The sequence below is a fragment of the Salvelinus alpinus genome, chromosome 3 (assembly GCF_045679555.1).
Source record: "Salvelinus alpinus chromosome 3, SLU_Salpinus.1, whole genome shotgun sequence".
Taxonomy (NCBI): domain Eukaryota; kingdom Metazoa; phylum Chordata; class Actinopteri; order Salmoniformes; family Salmonidae; genus Salvelinus; species Salvelinus alpinus.
In genome coordinates, this window is record NC_092088.1 from 103,361,133 (window position 1) to 103,383,273 (window position 22,141).

Below are 22,141 nucleotides of genomic sequence, written 5' to 3' on the forward strand. Positions count from 1 at the left end.
GTGCATTTCAGAGCTACATAAACACTGCATTTAAATACGACAGGGACAGAACCGGTCTTTGTGGACCCATGGATGGGTCGAAGGACTTCTGTTGCAGAAGAGAATATAGACTACACCTCAGTTCTCCCTATCTAATACTGTAAGGGCGTGCTCACAAGCGCTGATGGGACCATTCACCTGATCGAGATGAGAGCAGTAGAAGTGTATTTTATCAAGAGTAAAATACCTGAGTCTATCTCCCAGGTAACAAGCCTCAATGTGTTTTATATACCTGAGCCTATCTCCCAGGTAACAAGCCTTAATGTGTTTTAAATACCTGAGCCTATCTCCCAGGTAACAAGCCTCAATGTGTTTTATATACCTGAGCCTAACTCCCAGGTAACAAGCCTCAATGTGTTTTAAATACCTGAGCCTAACTCCCAGGTAACAAGCCTCAATGTGTTTTAAATACCTGAGCCTATCTCCCAGGTAACAAGCCTCAATGTGTTTTAAATACCTGAGCCTAACTCCCAGGTAACAAGCCTCAATCTGTTTTAAATACCTGAGCCTATCTCCCAGGTAACAAGCCTCAATGTGTTTTAAATACCTGAGCCTAACTCCCAGGTAACAAGCCTTAATGTGTTTTAAATACCTGAGCCTATCTCTCAGGTAACAAGCCTCAATGTGTTTTAAATACCTCAAGCCTATCTCCTAGGTAACAAGCCACAATGTGTTTTAAATACCTCAAGCCTATCTCCCAGGTAACAAGCCTCAATGTGTTTTTAATACCTGAGCCTAACTCCCAGGTAACAAGCCACAATGTGTTTTAAGGGATCAAATCCCTTTAGCGGGATCGATTTGACAACATCCGGTGAAATGGCAGAGCACCAAATTCAAATTAAATTACTATAAATATTTAACTTGTAATACATAAAAATAAAGCTTAACTTCTTGTTAATCCAGCCACCGTGTCAGATTTCAAAAAGGCTTTACAGCGAAAGCAAACCATGCGATTATCTGAGGACAGCACCCCGCATACAAATGCATGACAAACATTTTTCAACCAGGGAGGTGCAACACGAAAGTCAGAAATAACAACATTATTCATGCCTTACCTTTGAAGATCTTCTTCTGTTGGCACTCCAATATGTCCCAGAAACATCAAATGTTCCTTTTGTTCGATAAATTCCTTCTTTATATCCCCAAAATGTCAATTTATTTGGTGCGTTTGATTCAGAAAATACACCGGTTCCAATTCACCCTCATGACTACAAATGATCTAATAAGTTACCTGTAAACTGGATCCAAACATTTCAAACACCTTTCTAATCCATCCTTAGGTATCCTAAAACGTAAATAATCGATAAAATTTAAGACGAAATATACTGTGTTCAATAGCGGATAAAATCAAAGTGGAGCGAGCTACAGGTCGCGCCCCAAACAAAAGAGTCCACTCTCATTCTGAATAGCCGTACTTCTTCATTTCTCAAAGAAAAAACATCAACCAATTTCTAAAGACTGTTGACATCTAGTGGAAGCCATAGGAACTGCAACCAGGTGCCTCATAAATCTAGTTTACCATAGAAAACCAATAGAAAACAGGTTTCGCCTGCCAAATAAGTTATGTTATACTCACAGACATTATTTTAACAGTTTTAGAAACTTTAGAGTGTTTTCTATCCAAATCTACTAATAATATGCATATCCTAGCTTCTGGGCCTGAGTAACAGGCAGTTTACTTTGGGCATGCTTTTCATCCGGACATGAAAATACCGCCCCCTAGCCTAAAGATATAAACCTGAGCCTAACTCCGAGGTAACAATCCTCAATGTGTTTTCCTAACATGTCGTCATCACTGTAATAATCAGATTGTATCCTCTCCTTCGGTGCCATGTTTAGTGCTACTTTTCAACACCACAACACTTACTGAGGTACTCCCTTCATACAAAGCTATTTGGCCCCTTAGGGCCACCGTACCCCCCCAAACTCAGCGCACATACTAAAACATACTGTACAACTATTGTTACCTTCCATTTCGTTATGTAACGTTACTCCTACGATCTTAGGAGAAGAAAAAGGTGGTATCAAGAACCCAAAAGGGTTCTTCGGCTGTTCCCATTGGACAACCCTTTGAAGAACCCGTTTTGGTCGCAGGTAGAACCCTGTTCCACAGAGGGTTTAACATGGAACACAAAAGAGTTCTTCCTGGAACCAAAAAGGGGTTCTCCTATGGGGACAGCCGTATAACCCTTTTGGAGTGTAGTGGTATAGATACAAATGCAGGTAATGTGAAAGCGTACACATGCTGACAATCATAGAATTGCTAGTGTGTTTACGGCTCACAACTGCCTCTCCTCAGTAGGATCACCATAAGAGGATTGTTTTTTCTCAGTGAGAGTAAGTCTGCCTCAACACAAATCTGCCCGGAGTCAAACCCATCTTCTTCACAACAACACGTTCATGCTACGAACGTATCGGTCGCTGTGTGACGTGATTAGGTTGGATAACCACAGGATAACCACTGAATCATATCCCAGAAATCCTTAGTTGATATCCAGTGAGAGAGATCAGTCTGAACATAGAGTATCAACCCTTAGACAATAACACAACCCCTTCCTCAGTCTGAACATAGACTATCAACCCTTAGACAATAACACAACCCCCTTCCTCAGTCTGAACATAGACTATCAACCCTTAGACAATAACACAACCCCCTTCCTCAGTCTGAACATAGACTATCAACCCTTAGACAATAACACAACCCCCTTCCTCAGTCTGAACATAGACTATCAACCCTTAGACAATAACACAACCCCTTCCTCAGTCTGAACATAGACTATCAACCCTTAGACAATAACACAACCCACGGCCTCAGTCTGAACATAGACTATCAACCCTTAGACAATAACACAACCCCCTTCCTCAGTCTGAACATAGACTATCAACCCTTAGACAATAACACAACCCCCTTCCTCAGTCTGAACATAGACTATCAACCCTTAGACAATAACACAACCCCCTTCCTCAGTCTGAACATAGACTATCAATCCTTAGACAATAACACAACCCCCTTCCTCAGTCTGAACATAGAGTATCAACCCTTAGACAATAACACAACCCCCTTCCTCAGTCTGAACATAGACTATCAACCCTTAGACAATAACACAACCCACTTACTCAGTCTGAACATAAACTATCAACCCTTAGACAATAACACAACCCCCTTCCTCAGTCTGAACATAGACTATCAACCCTTAGACAATAACACAACCCACTTACTCAGTCTGAACATAAACTATCAACCCTTAGACAATAACACAACCCCCTTACTCAGTCTGAACATAAACTATCAACCCTTAGACAATAACACAACCCCCTTCCTCAGTCTGAACATAGACTATCAACCCTTAGACAATAACACAACCCACGGCCTCAGTCTGAACATAGACTATCAACCCTTAGACAATAACAGTACCACATACATCAGTCTGAACATAGACTATCAACCCTTAGACAATAACACCACCCCCTCATCAGTCTGCTGCAGTCTGGACTGTGTTGTTCCTCCCCTCAGTCTCATGGTTGTGATAGTGACCTGGTCCAGATGCATTCATAGAGCTGGGCTTCAGCAGCCTGTTGATGATGTCACCACACGTCTTCTTGTACTGGTTACGGAGCAGGGAGTAGACGAAGGGGTCGCAGGCCGCCTTGCTGTAGGCCAAGCACTTGGAGACCACTGCCCAGTGGTGGTCGATAGGCACGGACGGAAATAACTCCACGATCCTATACAGGATCGGGAAAGAGGGATGGGAGAGAGAGAGAGAGAGAGAGAGAGAGAGGGGGAGAGAGAGAGAGAGGGGAGGAGAGTGAGAGAGACAGACAGACAGAGAGACAGAGAGAGAGACAGAGAGACAGAGACGTAAATATAAGACATGCCTTTCTACTTGTCATCCCACAACTAGGGAAGAGGTCAGAATTCAAAGCAGACATTTAGTTCTGTTGTTTGTTACATAATACATATTATTCAATTCATGATAATGTACTGACAGGACAGGTAAAGATTCATTCATTATTAAAATACTTAGTGCTTGATTAATTCCATAACGCAGAACATCTGCATTGTAGCACGGTTGAAATTTAAAGGACATTTAACTTCTGCGATATGGACTGAATCGAGCCCTTTGAATATAGCCCTTTGAATATAGCCCTTTGAATCGAGCCCTTTGAATCGAGCCCTTTGAATCGAGCCCTTTGAATCGAGCCCTTTGAATCGAGCCCTTTGAATCGAGCCCTTTGAATCGAGCCCTTTGAATCGAGCCCTTTGAATCGAGCCCTTTGAATCGAGCCCTTTGAATCGAGCCCTTAGATACGTATCTTCCATTTGAAGATGCCTGGGTATATTGTGCCTTTCTGTTGTCCTGAAAGTCAACAGTGCAGTAAGTTACCAAAACATAGCAGGGATATGGCAGGTGTTTTCAACTCTCTAGAGACCGCAGGAGCGGTAGATATACTCTTAATGATCGACTATGAAAAGCCAACTGACATTTACTCCTGAGGTGCTGACTTGCTGCACCCTCGACAACTACTGTGATTATTATTATTTGACCATGCTGGTCATTTATGAACATTTGAACATCTTGACCATGTTCTGTTATAATCTCCATCCAGCACAGCCTGAAGAGGACTGGCCACCCCTCATAGCCTGGTTCCTCTCTAGGTTTCTTCCTAGGTTTTGGCCTTTCTAGGGAGTTTTTCCTAGCCACCGTGCTTCTACACCTGCATTGCTTGCTGTTTGGGGTTTTAGGCTGGGTTTCTGTACAGCACTTTGAGATATCAGCTGATGTATGAAGGGCTTTATAAATACATTTGATTTGATTTGATACGTTACTGTAGACCAAATTAACGTGCACTATCAAATGTAGCTTGCTGTCAAGTACCAAAACAAATGTTTCTATTGATTTATGAGCCTGTCTTCCATCCACCCTGGGAATCCATTTCCTCATTTTCCATCTAAAACACTTCCAGCACAGCAGAATTCAACTTCCCCTTGTTATTATGGCTGGCAGGTGGTATAGATCCTGTTGATCCTTGTTATTATGGCTGGCAGGTGGTATAGATCCTGTTGATCCTTGTTATCATGGCTGGCAGGTGGTATAGATCCTGTTGATCCTTGTTATCATGGCTGGCAGGTGGTATAGATCCTGTTGATCCTTGTTATCATGGCTGGCAGGTGGTATAGATCCTGTTGATCCTTGTTATCATGGCTGGCAGGTGGTATAGATCCTGTTGATCCTTGTTATCATGGCTGGCAGGTGGTATAGATCCTGTTGATCCTTGTTATCATGGCTGGCAGGTGGTATAGATCCTGTTGATCCTTGTTATTATGGCTGGCAGGTGGTATAGATCCTGTTGATCCTTGTTATTATGGCTGGCAGGTGGTATAGATCCTGTTGATCCTTGTTATTATGGCTGGCAGGTGGTATAGATCCTGTTGATCCTTGTTATTATGGCTGGCAGGTGGTATAGATCCTGTTGATCCTTGTTATTATGGCTGGCAGGTGGTATAGATCCTGTTGATCCTTGTTATCATGGCTGGCAGGTGGTATAGATCCTGTTGATCCTTGTTATTATGGCTGGCAGGTGGTATAGATCCTGTTGATCCTTGTTATTATGGCTGGCAGGTGGTATAGATCCTGTTGATCCTTGTTATCATGGCTGGCAGGTGGTATAGATCCTGTTGATCCTTGTTATTATGGCTGGCAGGTGGTATAGATCCTGTTGATCCTTGTTATCATGGCTGGCAGGTGGTATAGATCCTGTTGATCCTTGTTATCATGGCTGGCAGGTGGTATAGATCCTGTTGATCCTTGTTATTATGGCTGGCAGGTGGTATAGATCCTGTTGATCCTTGTTATTATGGCTGGCAGGTGGTATAGATCCTGTTGATCCTTGTTATTATGGCTGGCAGGTGGTATAGATCCTGTTGATCCTTGTTATTATGGCTGGCAGGTGGTATAGATCCTGTTGATCCTTGTTATCATGGCTGGCAGGTGGTATAGATCCTGTTGATCCTTGTTATTATGGCTGGCAGGTGGTATAGATCCTGTTGATCCTTGTTATTATGGCTGGCAGGTGGTATAGATCCTGTTGATCCTTGTTATTATGGCTGGCAGGTGGTATAGATCCTGTTGATCCTTGTTATCATGGCTGGCAGGTGGTATAGATCCTGTTGATCCTTGTTATTATGGCTGGCAGGTGGTATAGATCCTGTTGATCCTTGTTATCATGGCTGGCAGGTGGTATAGATCCTGTTGATCCTTGTTATTATGGCTGGCAGGTGGTATAGATCCTGTTGATCCTTGTTATTATGGCTGGCAGGTGGTATAGATCCTGTTGATCCTTGTTATCATGGCTGGCAGGTGGTATAGATCCTGTTGATCCTTGTTATTATGGCTGGCAGGTGGTATAGATCCTGTTGATCCTTGTTATTATGGCTGGCAGGTGGTATAGATCCTGTTGATCCTTGTTATTATGGCTGGCAGGTGGTATAGATCCTGTTGATCCTTGTTATCATGGCTGGCAGGTGGTATAGATCCTGTTGATCCTTGTTATTATGGCTGGCAGGTGGTATAGATCCTGTTGATCCTTGTTATTATGGCTGGCAGGTGGTATAGATCCTGTTGATCCTTGTTATTATGGCTGGCAGGTGGTATAGATCCTGTTGATCCTTGTTATTATGGCTGGCAGGTGGTATAGATCCTGTTGATCCTTGTTATTATGGCTGGCAGGTGGTATAGATCCTGTTGATCCTTGTTATCATGGCTGGCAGGTGGTATAGATCCTGTTGATCCTTGTTATTATGGCTGGCAGGTGGTATAGATCCTGTTGATCCTTGTTATTATGGCTGGCAGGTGGTATAGATCCTGTTGATCCTTGTTATCATGGCTGGCAGGTGGTATAGATCCTGTTGATCCTTGTTATTATGGCTGGCAGGTGGTATAGATCCTGTTGATCCTTGTTATCATGGCTGGCAGGTGGTATAGATCCTGTTGATCCTTGTTATTATGGCTGGCAGGTGGTATAGATCCTGTTGATCCTTGTTATCATGGCTGGCAGGTGGTATAGATCCTGTTGATCCTTGTTATTATGGCTGGCAGGTGGTATAGATCCTGTTGATCCTTGTTATTATGGCTGGCAGGTGGTATAGATCCTGTTGATCCTTGTTATTATGGCTGGCAGGTGGTATAGATCCTGTTGATCCTTGTTATCATGGCTGGCAGGTGGTATAGATCCTGTTGATCCTTGTTATTATGGCTGGCAGGTGGTATAGATCCTGTTGATCCTTGTTATCATGGCTGGCAGGTGGTATAGATCCTGTTGATCCTTGTTATTATGGCTGGCAGGTGGTATAGATCCTGTTGATCCTTGTTATTATGGCTGGCAGGTGGTATAGATCCTGTTGATCCTTGTTATCATGGCTGGCAGGTGGTATAGATCCTGTTGATCCTTGTTATTATGGCTGGCAGGTGGTATAGATCCTGTTGATCCTTGTTATTATGGCTGGCAGGTGGTATAGATCCTGTTGATCCTTGTTATTATGGCTGGCAGGTGGTATAGATCCTGTTGATCCTTGTTATCATGGCTGGCAGGTGGTATAGATCCTGTTGATCCTTGTTATTATGGCTGGCAGGTGGTATAGATCCTGTTGATCCTTGTTATTATGGCTGGCAGGTGGTATAGATCCTGTTGATCCTTGTTATTATGGCTGGCAGGTGGTATAGATCCTGTTGATCCTTGTTATTATGGCTGGCAGGTGGTATAGATCCTGTTGATCCTTGTTATTATGGCTGGCAGGTGGTATAGATCCTGTTGATCCTTGTTATTATGGCTGGCAGGTGGTATAGATCCTGTTGATCCTTGTTATTATGGCTGGCAGGTGGTATAGATCCTGTTGATCCTTGTTATTATGGCTGGCAGGTGGTATAGATCCTGTTGATCCTTGTTATTATGGCTGGCAGGTGGTATAGATCCTGTTGATCCTTGTTATTATGGCTGGCAGGTGGTATAGATCCTGTTGATCCTTGTTATTATGGCTGGCAGGTGGTATAGATCCTGTTGATCCTTGTTATTATGGCTGGCAGGTGGTATAGATCCTGTTGATCCTTGTTATTATGGCTGGCAGGTGGTATACAGTGAGGGAAAAAAGTATTTGATCCCCTGCTGATTTTGTACGTTTGCCCACTGACAAAGAAATGATCAGTCTATAATTTTAATGGTAGGTTTATTTGAACAGTGAGAGACAGAATATCAACAAAAAAATCCAGAAAAACGCATGTCAAAAATGTTATGAATTGATTTGCATTTTAATGAGGGAAATAAGTATTTGACCCCTCTGCAAAACATGACTTAGTACTTGGTGGCAAAACCCTTGTTGGCAATCACAGAGGTCAGACGTTTCTTGTAGTTGGCCACCAGGTTTGCACACATCTCAGGAGGGATTTTGTCCCACTCCTCTTTGCAGATCTTCTTCAAGTCATTAAGGTTTCGAGGCTGACGTTTGGCAACTCGAACCTTCAGCTCCCTACACAGATTTTCTATGGGATTAAGGTCTGGAGACTGGCTAGGTCACTCCAGGACCTTAATGTGCTTCTTCTTGAGCCACTCCTTTGTTGCCTTGGCCGTGTGTTTTGGGTCATTGTCATGCTGGAATACCCATCCACGACCCATTTTCAATACCCTGGCTGAGGGAAGGAGGTTTTCACCCAAGATTTGACGGTACATGGCCCCGTCCATCGTCCCTTTGATGCGGTGAAGTTGTCCTGTCCCTTTAGCAGAAAAACACCCCCAAAGCATAATGTTTCCACCTCCATGTTTGACGGTGGGGATGGTTTCTTGGGGTCATAGGCAGCATTCCTCCTCCTCCAAACACGGCAAGTTGGGTTGATGCCAAAGAACTCCATTTTGGTCTCATCTGACCACAACACGTTCACCCAGTTGTCCTCTGAATCATTCAGATGTTCATTGGCAAACTTCAGACGGGCATGTATATGTGCTTTCTTGAGCAGGGGGACCTTGCGGGCGCTGCAGGATTTCAGTCCTTCACGGCATAGTGTGTTACCAATTGTTTTCTTGATGACTATGGTCCCAGCTGCCTTGAGATCATTGACAAGATCCTCCTGTGTAGTTCTGGGCTGATTCCTCACCGTTCTCATGATCATTGCAACTCCACGAGGTGAGATCTTGCATGGAGCCCCAGGCTGAGGGAGATTGACAGTTCTTTTGTGTTTCTTCCATTTGCGAATAATCACAGAAACTGTTGTCACCTTCTCACCAAGCTGCTTGGCGATGGTCTTGTAGCCCATTCCAGCCTTGTGTAGGTCTACAATCTTGTCCCTGACATCCTTGGAGAGCTCTTTGGTCTTGGCCATGGTGGAGAGTTTGGAATCTGATTGATTGATTGCTTCTGTGGACAGGTATCTTTTATACAGGTAAGAAACTGAGATTAGGAGCACCCCCTTTAAGAGTGTGCTCCTAATCTCCGTTCGTTACCTGTATGAAAGACACCTGGGAGCCAGAAATCTTTCTGATTGAGAGGGGGTCAAATACTTATTTCCCTCATTAAAATGCAAATCAATTTATAACATTTTTGACATGCATTTTTCTGGATATTTTTGTTGGTATTCTGTCTCTCACTGTTCAAATAAACCTACCATTAAAATTATAGACTGATAATTTTTTTGTCAGTGGGCAAACGTACAAAATCAGCAGGGGATCAAATACTTTTTTCCCTCACTGTAGATCCTGTTGATCCTTGTTATTATGGCTGGCAGGTGGTATAGATCCTGTTGATCCTTGTTATTATGGCTGGCAGGTGGTATAGATCCTGTTGATCCTTGTTATTATGGCTGGCAGGTGGTATAGATCCTGTTGATCCTTGTTATTATGGCTGGCAGGTGGTATAGATCCTGTTGATCCTTGTTATTATGGCTGGCAGGTGGTATAGATCCTGTTGATCCTTGTTATTATGGCTGGCAGGTGGTATAGATCCTGTTGATCCTTGTTATTATGGCTGGCAGGTGGTATAGATCCTGTTGATCCTTGTTATTATGGCTGGCAGGTGGTATAGATCCTGTTGATCCTTGTTATTATGGCTGGCAGGTGGTATAGATCCTGTTGATCCTTGTTATTATGGCTGGCAGGTGGTATAGATCCTGTTGATCCTTGTTATTATGGCTGGCAGGTGGTATAGATCCTGTTGATCCTTGTTATTATGGCTGGCAGGTGGTATAGATCCTGTTGATCCTTGTTATTATGGCTGGCAGGTGGTATAGATCCTGTTGATCCTTGTTATTATGGCTGGCAGGTGGTATAGATCCTGTTGATCCTTGTTATTATGGCTGGCAGGTGGTATAGATCCTGTTGATCCTTGTTATTATGGCTGGCAGGTGGTATAGATCCTGTTGATCCTTGTTATTATGGCTGGCAGGTGGTATAGATCCTGTTGATCCTTGTTATTATGGCTGGCAGGTGGTATAGATCCTGTTGATCCTTGTTATTATTATCATCTAATGATCTCTTGTAAAGCCAAACTCTGTCAGGGAAATATAATCTACTATAATCTTGTAAAGATGTCAGCGACACATCACCTACTATACTCTTGTAAAGATGTCAGGGACACATCACCTACTATACTCTTGTAAAGATGTCAGGGACACATCACCTACTATACTCTTGTAAACATGTCAGGGACACATCACCTACTATACTCTTGTAAACATGTCAGGGACACATCACCTACTATACTCTTGTAAACATGTCAGGGACACATCACCTACTATACTCTTGTAAAGATGTCAGGGACACATCACCTACTATACTCTTGTAAACATGTCAGGGACACATCACCTACTATACTCTTGTAAAGATGTCAGGGACACATCACCTACTATACTCTTGTAAAGATGTCAGGGACACATCACCTACTATACTCTTGTAAAGATGTCAGGGACACATCACCTACTATACTCTTGTAAAGATGTCAGGAACACATCACCTACTATACTCTTGTAAAGATGTCAGGGACACATCACCTACTATACTCTTGTAAAGATGTCAGGGACACATCACCTACTATACTCTTGTAAAGATGTCAGGGACACATCACCTACTATACTCTTGTAAAGATGTCAGGGACACATCACCTACTATACTCTTGTATAGATGTCAGGGACACATCACCTACTATACTCTTGTAAAGATATCAGGGACACATCACCTACTATACTCTTGTAAAGATATCAGGGACACATCACCTACTATACTCTTGTAAAGATGTCAGGGACACATCACCTACTATACTCTTGTAAAGATATCAGGGACACATCGCCTACTATACTCTTGTAAAGATATCAGGGACACATCACCTACCATACTCTTGTAAAGATATCAGGGACACATCACCTACTATACTCTTGTAAAGATATCAGGGACACATCACCTACTATACTCTTGTAAAGATGTCAGGGACACATCACCTACTATACTCTTGTAAAGATATCAGGGACACATCACCTACTATACTCTTGTAAAGATGTCAGGGACACATCACCTACTATACTCTTGTAAAGATGTCAGGGACACATCACCTACTATACTCTTGTAAAGATGTCAGGGACACATCACCTACTATACTCTTGTAAAGATGTCAGGGACATATCCTCTACTATACTCTTGTAAACATGTCAGGGACACATCACCTACTATACTCTTGTAAACATGTCAGGGACACATCACCTACTATACTCTTGTAAAGATGTCAGGGACACATCACCTACTATACTCTTGTAAAGATGTCAGGGACACATCACCTACTATACTCTTGTAAAGATGTCAGGGACACATCACCTACTATACTCTTGTAAACATGTCAGGGACACATCACCTACTATACTCTTGTAAAGATGTCAGGGACACATCACCTACTATACTCTTGTAAAGATGTCAGGGACACATCACCTACTATACTCTTGTAAAGATGTCAGGGACACATCACCTACTATACTCTTGTAAAGATGTCAGGGACACATCACCTACTATACTCTTGTAAAGATGTCAGGGACACATCACCTACTATACTCTTGTAAAGATGGCAGGGACACATCACCTACTATACTCTTGTAAAGATATCAGGGACACATCACCTACTATACTCTTGTAAAGATGTCTCCCCTCCCCTCGTTCTACTTACCTGGTGATGACGTAGGGAGCAAAGCAGACCATGAACGTCCCGATGAAGGTACTGATCTTCCTGGTTGCTCTCTGTCTCCTCCTCTTCTGCTCCTCCAGACAGCGCTCTTGCACACTGATCAGGGAAATATGTGGTTACACTTTATTCAACAGTATCCCCGTGACATGAACACGATTATGTTGTTAGACCTAAAATTAGGTGTCATGAGGTGTCATGAGGTGACATGAGGTATCATTAGATGTGCTTAGTTGTCTTTAGTTTTCATGAGGCGTCATTAGGCGTCATTAGGCGTCATGAGGCGTCACTAGGCGTCACGAGGCGTCACGAGGCGTCATGAGGCGTCACTAGGCGTCACGAGGCGTCATGAGGCGTCATGAGGCGTCATTAGGCGTCATGAGGTGTCATGAGGTGCCATGGCTGGGGTTACTACATGTATATATAACCATTAACTATCTGTTACTACATGTATATATAACCATTAACTATCTGGGGTTACTACATGTATATATAACCATTAACTATCTGTTACTACATGTATATATAACCATTAACTATCTGGGGTTACTACATGTATATATAACCATTAACTATCTGGGGTTACTACATGTATATATAACCATTAACTATCTGTTACTACATGTATATATAACCATTAACTATCTGTTACTACATGTATATATAACCATTAACTATCTGTTACTACATGTATATATAACCATTAACTATCTGTTACTACATGTATATATAACCATTAACTATCTGGGGTTACTACATGTATATATAACCATTAACTATCTGGGGTTACTACATGTATATATAACCATTAACTATCTGTTACTACATGTATATATAACCATTAACTATCTGGGGTTACTACATGTATATATAACCATTAACTATCTGTTACTACATGTATATATAACCATTAACTATCTGTTACTACATGTATATATAACCATTAACTATCTGTTACTACATGTATATATAACCATTAACTATCTGTTACTACATCTATATATAACCATTAACTATCTGGGGTTACTACATGTATATATAACCATTAACTATCTGTTACTACATGTATATATAACCATTAACTATATGTTACTACATGTATATATAACCATTAACTATCTGTTACTACATGTATATATAACCATTAACTATCTGGGGTTACTACATGTATATATAACCATTAACTCTCTGGGGTTACTACATGTATATATAACCATTAACTATCTGTTACTACATGTATATATAACCATTAACTATCTGTTACTACATGTATATATAACCATTAACTATATGTTACTACATGTATATATAACCATTAACTATCTGTTACTACATGTATATATAACCATTAACTATCTGGGGTTACTACATGTATATATAACCATTAACTCTCTGGGGTTACTACATGTATATATAACCATTAACTATCTGTTACTACATGTATATATAACCATTAACTATCTCTTACTACATGTATATATAACCATTAACTATCTGTTACTACATGTATATATAACCATTAACTATCTGTTACTACATGTATATATAACCATTAACTATCTGTTACTACATGTATATATAACCATTAACTATCTGTTACTACATGTATATATAACCATTAACTATCTGTTACTACATGTATATATAACCATTAACTATCTGTTACTACATGTATATATAACCATTAACTATCTGGGGTTACTACATGTATATATAACCATTAACTATCTGTTACTACATCTATATATAACCATTAACTATCTGGGGTTACTACATGTATATATAACCATTAACTATCTGTTACTACATGTATATATAACCATTAACTATCTGTTACTACATGTATATATAACCATTAACTATCTGTTACTACATGTATATATAACCATTAACTATCTGGGGTTACTACATGTATATATAACCATTAACTATCTGGGGTTACTACATGTATATCTAACCATTAACTATCTGGGGTTACTACATGTATATATAACCATTAACTATCTGTTACTACATGTATATATAACCATTAACTATCTGGGGTTACTACATGTATATATAACCATTAACTATCTGTTACTACATGTATATATAACCATTAACTATCTGGGGTTACTACATGTATATATAACCATTAACTATCTGGGGTTACTACATGTATATATAACCATTAACTCTCTGGGGTTACTACATGTATATATAACCATTAACTATCTGGGGTTACTACATGTATATATAACCATTAACTATCTGTTACTACATGTATATATAACCATTAACTATCTCTTACTACATGTATATATAACCATTAACTATCTGTTACTACATGTATATATAACCATTAACTATCTGTTACTACATGTATATATAACCATTAACTATCTGTTACTACATGTATATATAACCATTAACTATCTGTTACTACATGTATATATAACCATTAACTATCTGTTACTACATGTATATATAACCATTAACTATCTGTTACTACATGTATATATAACCATTAACTATCTGTTACTACATGTATATATAACCATTAACTATCTGTTACTACATGTATATATAACCATTAACTATCTGTTACTACATGTATATATAACCATTAACTATCTGGGGTTACTACATGTATATATAACCATTAACTATCTGGGGTTACTACATGTATATCTAACCATTAACTATCTGGGGTTACTACATGTATATATAACCATTAACTATCTGGGGTTACTACATGTATATATAACCATTAACTATCTGTTACTACATGTATATATAACCATTAACTATCTGTTACTACATGTATATATAACCATTAACTATCTGTTACTACATGTATATATAACCATTAACTATCTGTTACTACATGTATATATAACCATTAACTATCTGTTACTACATGTATATATAACCATTAACTATCTGTTACTACATGTATATATAACCATTAACTATCTGGGGTTACTACATGTATATATAACCATTAACTATCTGGGGTTACTACATGTATATATAACCATTAACTATCTGTTACTACATGTATATATAACCATTAACTATCTGTTACTACATGTATATATAACCATTAACTATCTGTTACTACATGTATATATAACCATTAACTATCTGGGGTTACTACATGTATATATAACCATTAACTATCTGTTACTACATGTATATATAACCATTAACTATCTGTTACTACATGTATATATAACCATTAACTATCTGGGGTTACTACATGTATATATAACCATTAACTCTCTGGGGTTACTACATGTATATATAACCATTAACTATCTGTTACTACATGTATATATAACCATTAACTATCTGTTACTACATGTATATATAACCATTAACTATATGTTACTACATGTATATATAACCATTAACTATCTGTTACTACATGTATATATAACCATTAACTATCTGTTACTACATGTATATATAACCATTAACTATCTGGGGTTACTACATGTATATATAACCATTAACTATCTGTTACTACATGTATATATAACCATTAACTATCTGTTACTACATGTATATATAACCATTAACTATCTGTTACTACATGTATATATAACCATTAACTATCTGTTACTACATGTATATATAACCATTAACTATCTGTTACTACATGTATATATAACCATTAACTATCTGTTACTACATGTATATATAACCATTAACTATCTGGGGTTACTACATGTATATATAACCATTAACTATCTGTTACTACATCTATATATAACCATTAACTATCTGGGGTTACTACATGTATATATAACCATTAACTATCTGTTACTACATGTATATATAACCATTAACTATCTGTTACTACATGTATATATAACCATTAACTATCTGTTACTACATGTATATATAACCATTAACTATCTGTTACTACATGTATATATAACCATTAACTATCTCTTACTACATGTATATATAACCATTAACTATCTGTTACTACATGTATATATAACCATTAACTATCTGGGGTTACTACATGTATATATAACCATTAACTATCTGTTACTACATGTATATATAACCATTAACTATCTGGGGTTACTACATGTATATATAACCATTAACTATCTGTTACTACATGTATATATAACCATTAACTATCTGTTACTACATGTATATATAACCATTAACTATCTGTTACTACATGTATATATAACCATTAACTATCTGTTACTACATGTATATATAACCATTAACTATCTGTTACTACATGTATATATAACCATTAACTATCTGTTACTACATGTATATATAACCATTAACTATCTGTTACTACATGTATATATAACCATTAACTATCTGTTACTACATGTATATATAACCATTAACTATCTGTTACTACATGTATATATAACCATTAACTATCTGTTACTACATGTATATATAACCATTAACTATCTGTTACTACATGTATATATAACCATTAACTATCTGTTACTACATGTATATATAACCATTAACTATCTGTTACTACATGTATATATAACCATTAACTATCTGTTACTACATGTATATATAACCATTAACTATCTGGGGTTACTACATGTATATATAACCATTAACTATCTGTTACTACATCTATATATAACCATTAACTATCTGTTACTACATGTATATATAACCATTAACTATCTGTTACTACATGTATATATAACCATTAACTATCTGTTACTACATGTATATATAACCATTAACTATCTGTTACTACATGTATATATAACCATTAACTATCTGTTACTACATGTATATATAACCATTAACTATCTGGGGTTACTGCATGTAGAACATCATGGAATAGAACACAACAGAATAGAAAACAAAATATAACATAAGAGTAGAACACAATAGAATATAACACAATAGAACACAATAGAATATAACACAATAGAACACAATAGAATAACACAATAGAACACAATAGAACACAATAGAATAGAACACAATAGAACACAATAGAATAGAACACAATAGAACACAATAGAATAGAACACAATAGAACACAATAGAATAGAACACAATAGAATAGAACACAATAGAATAGAACACACTAGAACACATTAGAACACATTAGAACACAATAGAATAGAACACAATAGAATAGAACACAATAGAATAGAACACAATAGAACAAAATAGAACACATTAGAACACAATAGAATAGAACACAATAGAATAGAACACAATAGAATAGAACACAACACAATAGAACACAATAGAATAGAACACAATAGAATAGAACACAATAGAATAGAACACAATAGAACACATTAGAACACATTAGAATAGAACACAATAGAATAGAACACAATAGAATAGAACACAACACAATAGAACACAATAGAATAGAACACAATAGAATAGAACACAATAGAATAGAACACAATAGAACACAATAGAACACATTAGAACACAATAGAACACATTAGAATAGAACACAATAGAATAGAACACAATAGAGAACACAATAGAATATAACACAATAGAATAGAACACAATAGAACACAATAGAACACATTAGAACACAATAGAATAGAACACAATAGAACACAATAGAATAGAACACAATAGAACACAATAGAATAGAACACACTAGAACACAATAGAATATAACACAATATAATAGAACACAATAGAACACAATAGAACACATTAGAACACAACAGTATAGAGCACAATAGAACACAATAGAATAGAACACAGTAGAATAGAACACAATAGAACAGATTAGAACACAATAGAACAGTATAGAACACAATAGAACACAATAGACCACAGTAGAATAGAACACAATAGAACACAACAGTATAGAACACAAAATAATAGAATAAAGAAATGTCCCATGATGCACTGTTCTGGTTTGAACATGAAATGTAAACAACAGTGAGGCAGGTGCACAGAGGAAGACACAAGTCAAACACCTCCTCTTACCTTGGCTGAATATCCACAAGCAGCACTAAAGTCTGCATCGTGATCACGTCTATCCGTTTACAGTGGGACCTGGCCACCTTCAGCACCTTCAGGTAGGTGACGCACAGGACTAGAAACGACAGGAGAAAGGTGAGGGAGTGAAACACCACAGTGAAGATAACAAACGGGGTCTGACTGTTCTCCGTCGCGTCGGAGAGAGTGCAGGACGCGTAAAGCGGATGGTATCCCACCCACGAGAGACAAACCGCCGCCGTCGAAAAACACACGCAATGTATCCACGTGTAACCGAGCACGAGAGCTGCATCTCTATGTCGTATCCTAGAATGATACCTCAACGGAAACACGACAGCGATCCACCTGTCGACGCTCAGAGCGGCCACGCTCAACATCGAATTAGCCGTTAAAAAAGTCTCCGAGAAGCCGACGAACTGACAGAAGGCGTCACTCCCAGGCTGACCCTCGTTGACGAGACCCGCCAGAGTTAGAGGCATGTTGCAAACAGTCAGCAACAAGTTACAGAAAGTGAGGTTGAGGGTGAACACGCTGGGCACTTGCTTCCTGATCTCCGGGTTGTACAGAAAGCAGATCAGCACCACGGCGTTGGACAGCAACGACACGACTATAACGACGAGCATCAAGACGGAGAGAAACACTTCCACAGTGGCCATGGTGCGTGTCCCAGTCACTTATTATAAATCTGCCTTTTCGGTAACGATGATGTCCAGATCCAGCCACCGTATGTGGTTACAGAATAAAGGCATGGTGTTAGATGGAAGACATTCCCGGGTTAAATCCCTCTCCCGTGGAGCTCAACCATGTCTCTCCTCTGCCTCGTTGTCCTCGGACTTCTACTGCAGGAGCCAGCAGAGGGGATGGGGAAGTCCATCAAGTTGGGCGGATTCCAAACATAACGAGAGAGGACGAGACGCGCAGGAGAAATGTGAGCGAGTAAACTCCCCCATTTACGACTAAGTGCAAGGAAACGCCAGCTGTCAGGCGCTGTGCCAATACCCTCTGCAGTGGTGTTATCTTCTGTGATGCTGCGCTCTCAAGACAGCTCCCTTCACACTCTCTCTCTTCAGAATAGACTGAGTGGGAGGTAGATCTCTCTCTCTCTCTTCAGATTAGACTGAGTGGGAGGTAGATCTCTCTCTCTCTTCAGAATAGACTGAGTGGGAGGTAGATCTCTCTCTCTCTCTTCAGAATAGACTGAGTGGGAGGTAGATCTCTCTCTCTCTTCAGAATAGACTGAGTGGGAGGTAGATCTGTCTCTCTCTTCAGAATAGACTGAGTGGGAGGTAGATCTCTCTCTCTTCAGAATAGACTGAGTGGGAGGTAGATCTCTCTCTCTCTCTCTTCAGAATAGACTGAGTGGGAGGTAGATCTCTCTCTTTCTTCAGAATAGACTGAATGGGAGGTAGATCTCTCTCTCTCTTCAGAATAGACTGAGTGGGAGGTAGATCTCTCTCTCTCTCTCTTCAGAATAGACTGAGTGGGAGGTAGATCTCTCTCTCTCTCTTCAGAATAGACTGAGTGGGAGGTAGATCTCTCTCTCTCTCTCTTCAGAATAGACTGAGTGGGAGGTAGATCTCTCTCTCTTCAGAATAGACTGAGTGGGAGGTAGATCTCTCTCTCTCTCTTCAGAATAGACTGAGTGGGAGGTAGATCTCTCTCTCTCTTCAGAATAGACTGAGTGGGAGGTAGATCTGTCTCTCTCTTCAGAATAGACTGAGTGGGAGGTAGATCTCTCTCTCTTCAGAATAGACTGAGTGGGAGGTAGATCTCTCTCTCTCTTCAGAATAGACTGAGGGGGAGGTAGATCTCTCTCTCTCTCTCTTCAGAATAGACTGAGTGGGAGGTAGATCTCTCTCTCTCTCTCTTCAGAATAGACTGAGTGGGAAGTAGATCTCTCTCTCTCTCTCTTCAGAATAGACTGAGTGGGAGGTAGATCTCTCTCTCTCTTCAGAATAGACTGAGTGGGAGGCAGATCTCTCTCTCTCTCTCTTCAGAATAGACTGAGTGGGAGGTAGATCTCTCTCTCTCTCTCTTCAGAATAGACTGAGTGGGAGGTAGATCTCTCTCTTTCTTCAGAATAGACTGAATGGGAGGTAGATCTCTCTCTCTCTTCAGAAAAGACTGAGTGGGAGGTAGATCTCCTCTCTCTCTTTCTTCAGAATAGACTGAGTGGGAGGTAGATCTCTCTCTCTCTCTCTTCAGAATAGACTGAGTGGGAGGTAGATCTCTCTCTCTCTCTCTCTCTCTCTTCAGAATAGACTGAGTGGGAGGTAGATCTCTCTCTCTCTCTCCAGAATAGACTGAGTGGGAGGTAGATCTCTCTCTCTCTTCAGAATAGACTGAGTGGGAGGTAGATCTCTCTCTCTTCAGAATAGACTGAGTGGGAGGTAGATCTCTCTCTCTCTTCAGAATAGCCTGAGTGGGAGGTAGATCTCTCTCTCTCTCTCCAGAATAGACTGAGTGGGAGGTAGATCTCTCTCTCTCTCTCTCTTCAGAATAGACTGAGTGGGAGGTAGATCTCTCTCTCTCCAGAATAGACTGAGTGGGAGGTAGATCTCTCTCTCTCTCTCTCTTCAGAATAGACTGAGTGGGAGGTAGATCTCTCTCTCTTCAGAATAGACTGAGTGAGAGGCAGATCTCTCTCTCTCTTCAGAATAGCCTGAGTGGGAGGTAGATCTCTCTCTCTCTCTCTTCAGAATAGACTGAGTGGGAGGTAGATATCTCTCTCTCTCTCCCAGAATAGACTGAGTGGGAGGTAGATCTCTCTCACTCTCTCTTCAGAATAGACTGAGTGGGAGGTAGATCTCTCTCTCTTCAGAATAGACTGAATGGGAGGTAGATCTCTCTCTCTCTCTTCAGAATAGACTGAGTGGGAGGTAGATATCTCTCTCTCTCTCTTCAGAATAGACTGAGTGAGAGGTAGATCTCTCTCTCTCTTCAGAATAGACTGAGTGGGAGGTAGATCTCTCTCTCTCTCTTCAGAATAGACTGAGTGAGAGGTAGATCTCTCTCTCTCTTCAGAATAGACTGAATGGGAGGTAGATCTCTCTCTCTCTTCAGAATAGACTGAGTGGGAGGTAGATCTCTCTCTCTCTCTCTTCAGAATAGACTGAGTGGGAGGTATATCTCTCTCTCTCTCTTCAGAATAGACTGAGTGGGAGGTAGATCTCTCTCTCTCTCTCTTCAGAATAGACTGAATGGGAGGCAGATCTCTCTCTCTCTTCAGAATAGCCTGAGTGGGAGGTAGATCTCTCTCTCTCTCTCTTCAGAATAGACTGAGTGGGAGGTAGATATCTCTCTCTCTCTCCAGAATAGACTGAGTGGGAGGTAGATCTCTCTCACTCTCTCTTCAGAATAGACTGAGTGGGAGGTAGATCTCTCTCTCTTCAGAATAGACTGAATGGGAGGTAGATCTCTCTCTCTCTCTTCAGAATAGACTGAGTGAGAGGTAGATCTCTCTCTCTCTTCAGAATAGACTGAGTGGGAGGTAGATCTCTCTCTCTCTCTTCAGAATAGACTGAGTGAGAGGTAGATCTCTCTCTCTCTCTCTTCAGAATAGACTGAATGGGAGGTAGATCTCTCTCTCTCTTCAGAATAGACTGAGTGGGAGGTAGATCTCTCTCTCTCTCTCTTCAGAATAGACTGAGTGGGAGGTATATCTCTCTCTCTCTCTTCAGAATAGACTGAGTGGGAGGTAGATCTCTCTCTCTCTCTCTTCAGAATAGACTGAATGGGAGGTAGATCTCTCTCTCTCTTCAGAATAGACTGACTGGGAGGTAGATCTCTCTCTCTCTCTCTTCAGAATAGACTGAGTGGGAGGTAGATCTCTCTCTCTCTCTTCAGAATAGACTGAGTGGGAGGTAGATCTCTCTCTCTCTCTTCAGAATAGACTGAGTGGGAGGTAGATCTCTCTCTCTC

General features: G+C 39.9%; 1 protein-coding gene across 1 annotated transcript; it reads right to left on the minus strand.

Annotated features, from left to right (window-relative positions):
* Positions 1 to 1,098: 1,098 nt before the first annotated feature.
* Positions 1,099 to 19,221, minus strand: LOC139569777 (G-protein coupled receptor 26-like). Its single transcript, XM_071391145.1, has 3 exons — positions 18,209 to 19,221; positions 12,227 to 12,340; positions 1,099 to 3,762 (listed from the first exon to the last, which is right to left on the minus strand). The coding sequence occupies exons 1-3, from the start codon at positions 18,874 to 18,876 to the stop codon at positions 3,513 to 3,515; spliced, it is 1,032 nt and encodes a 343-aa protein (XP_071247246.1). The 5' UTR covers positions 18,877 to 19,221; the 3' UTR covers positions 1,099 to 3,512.
* Between the last annotated feature and the right edge of the window lie 2,920 nt (positions 19,222 to 22,141).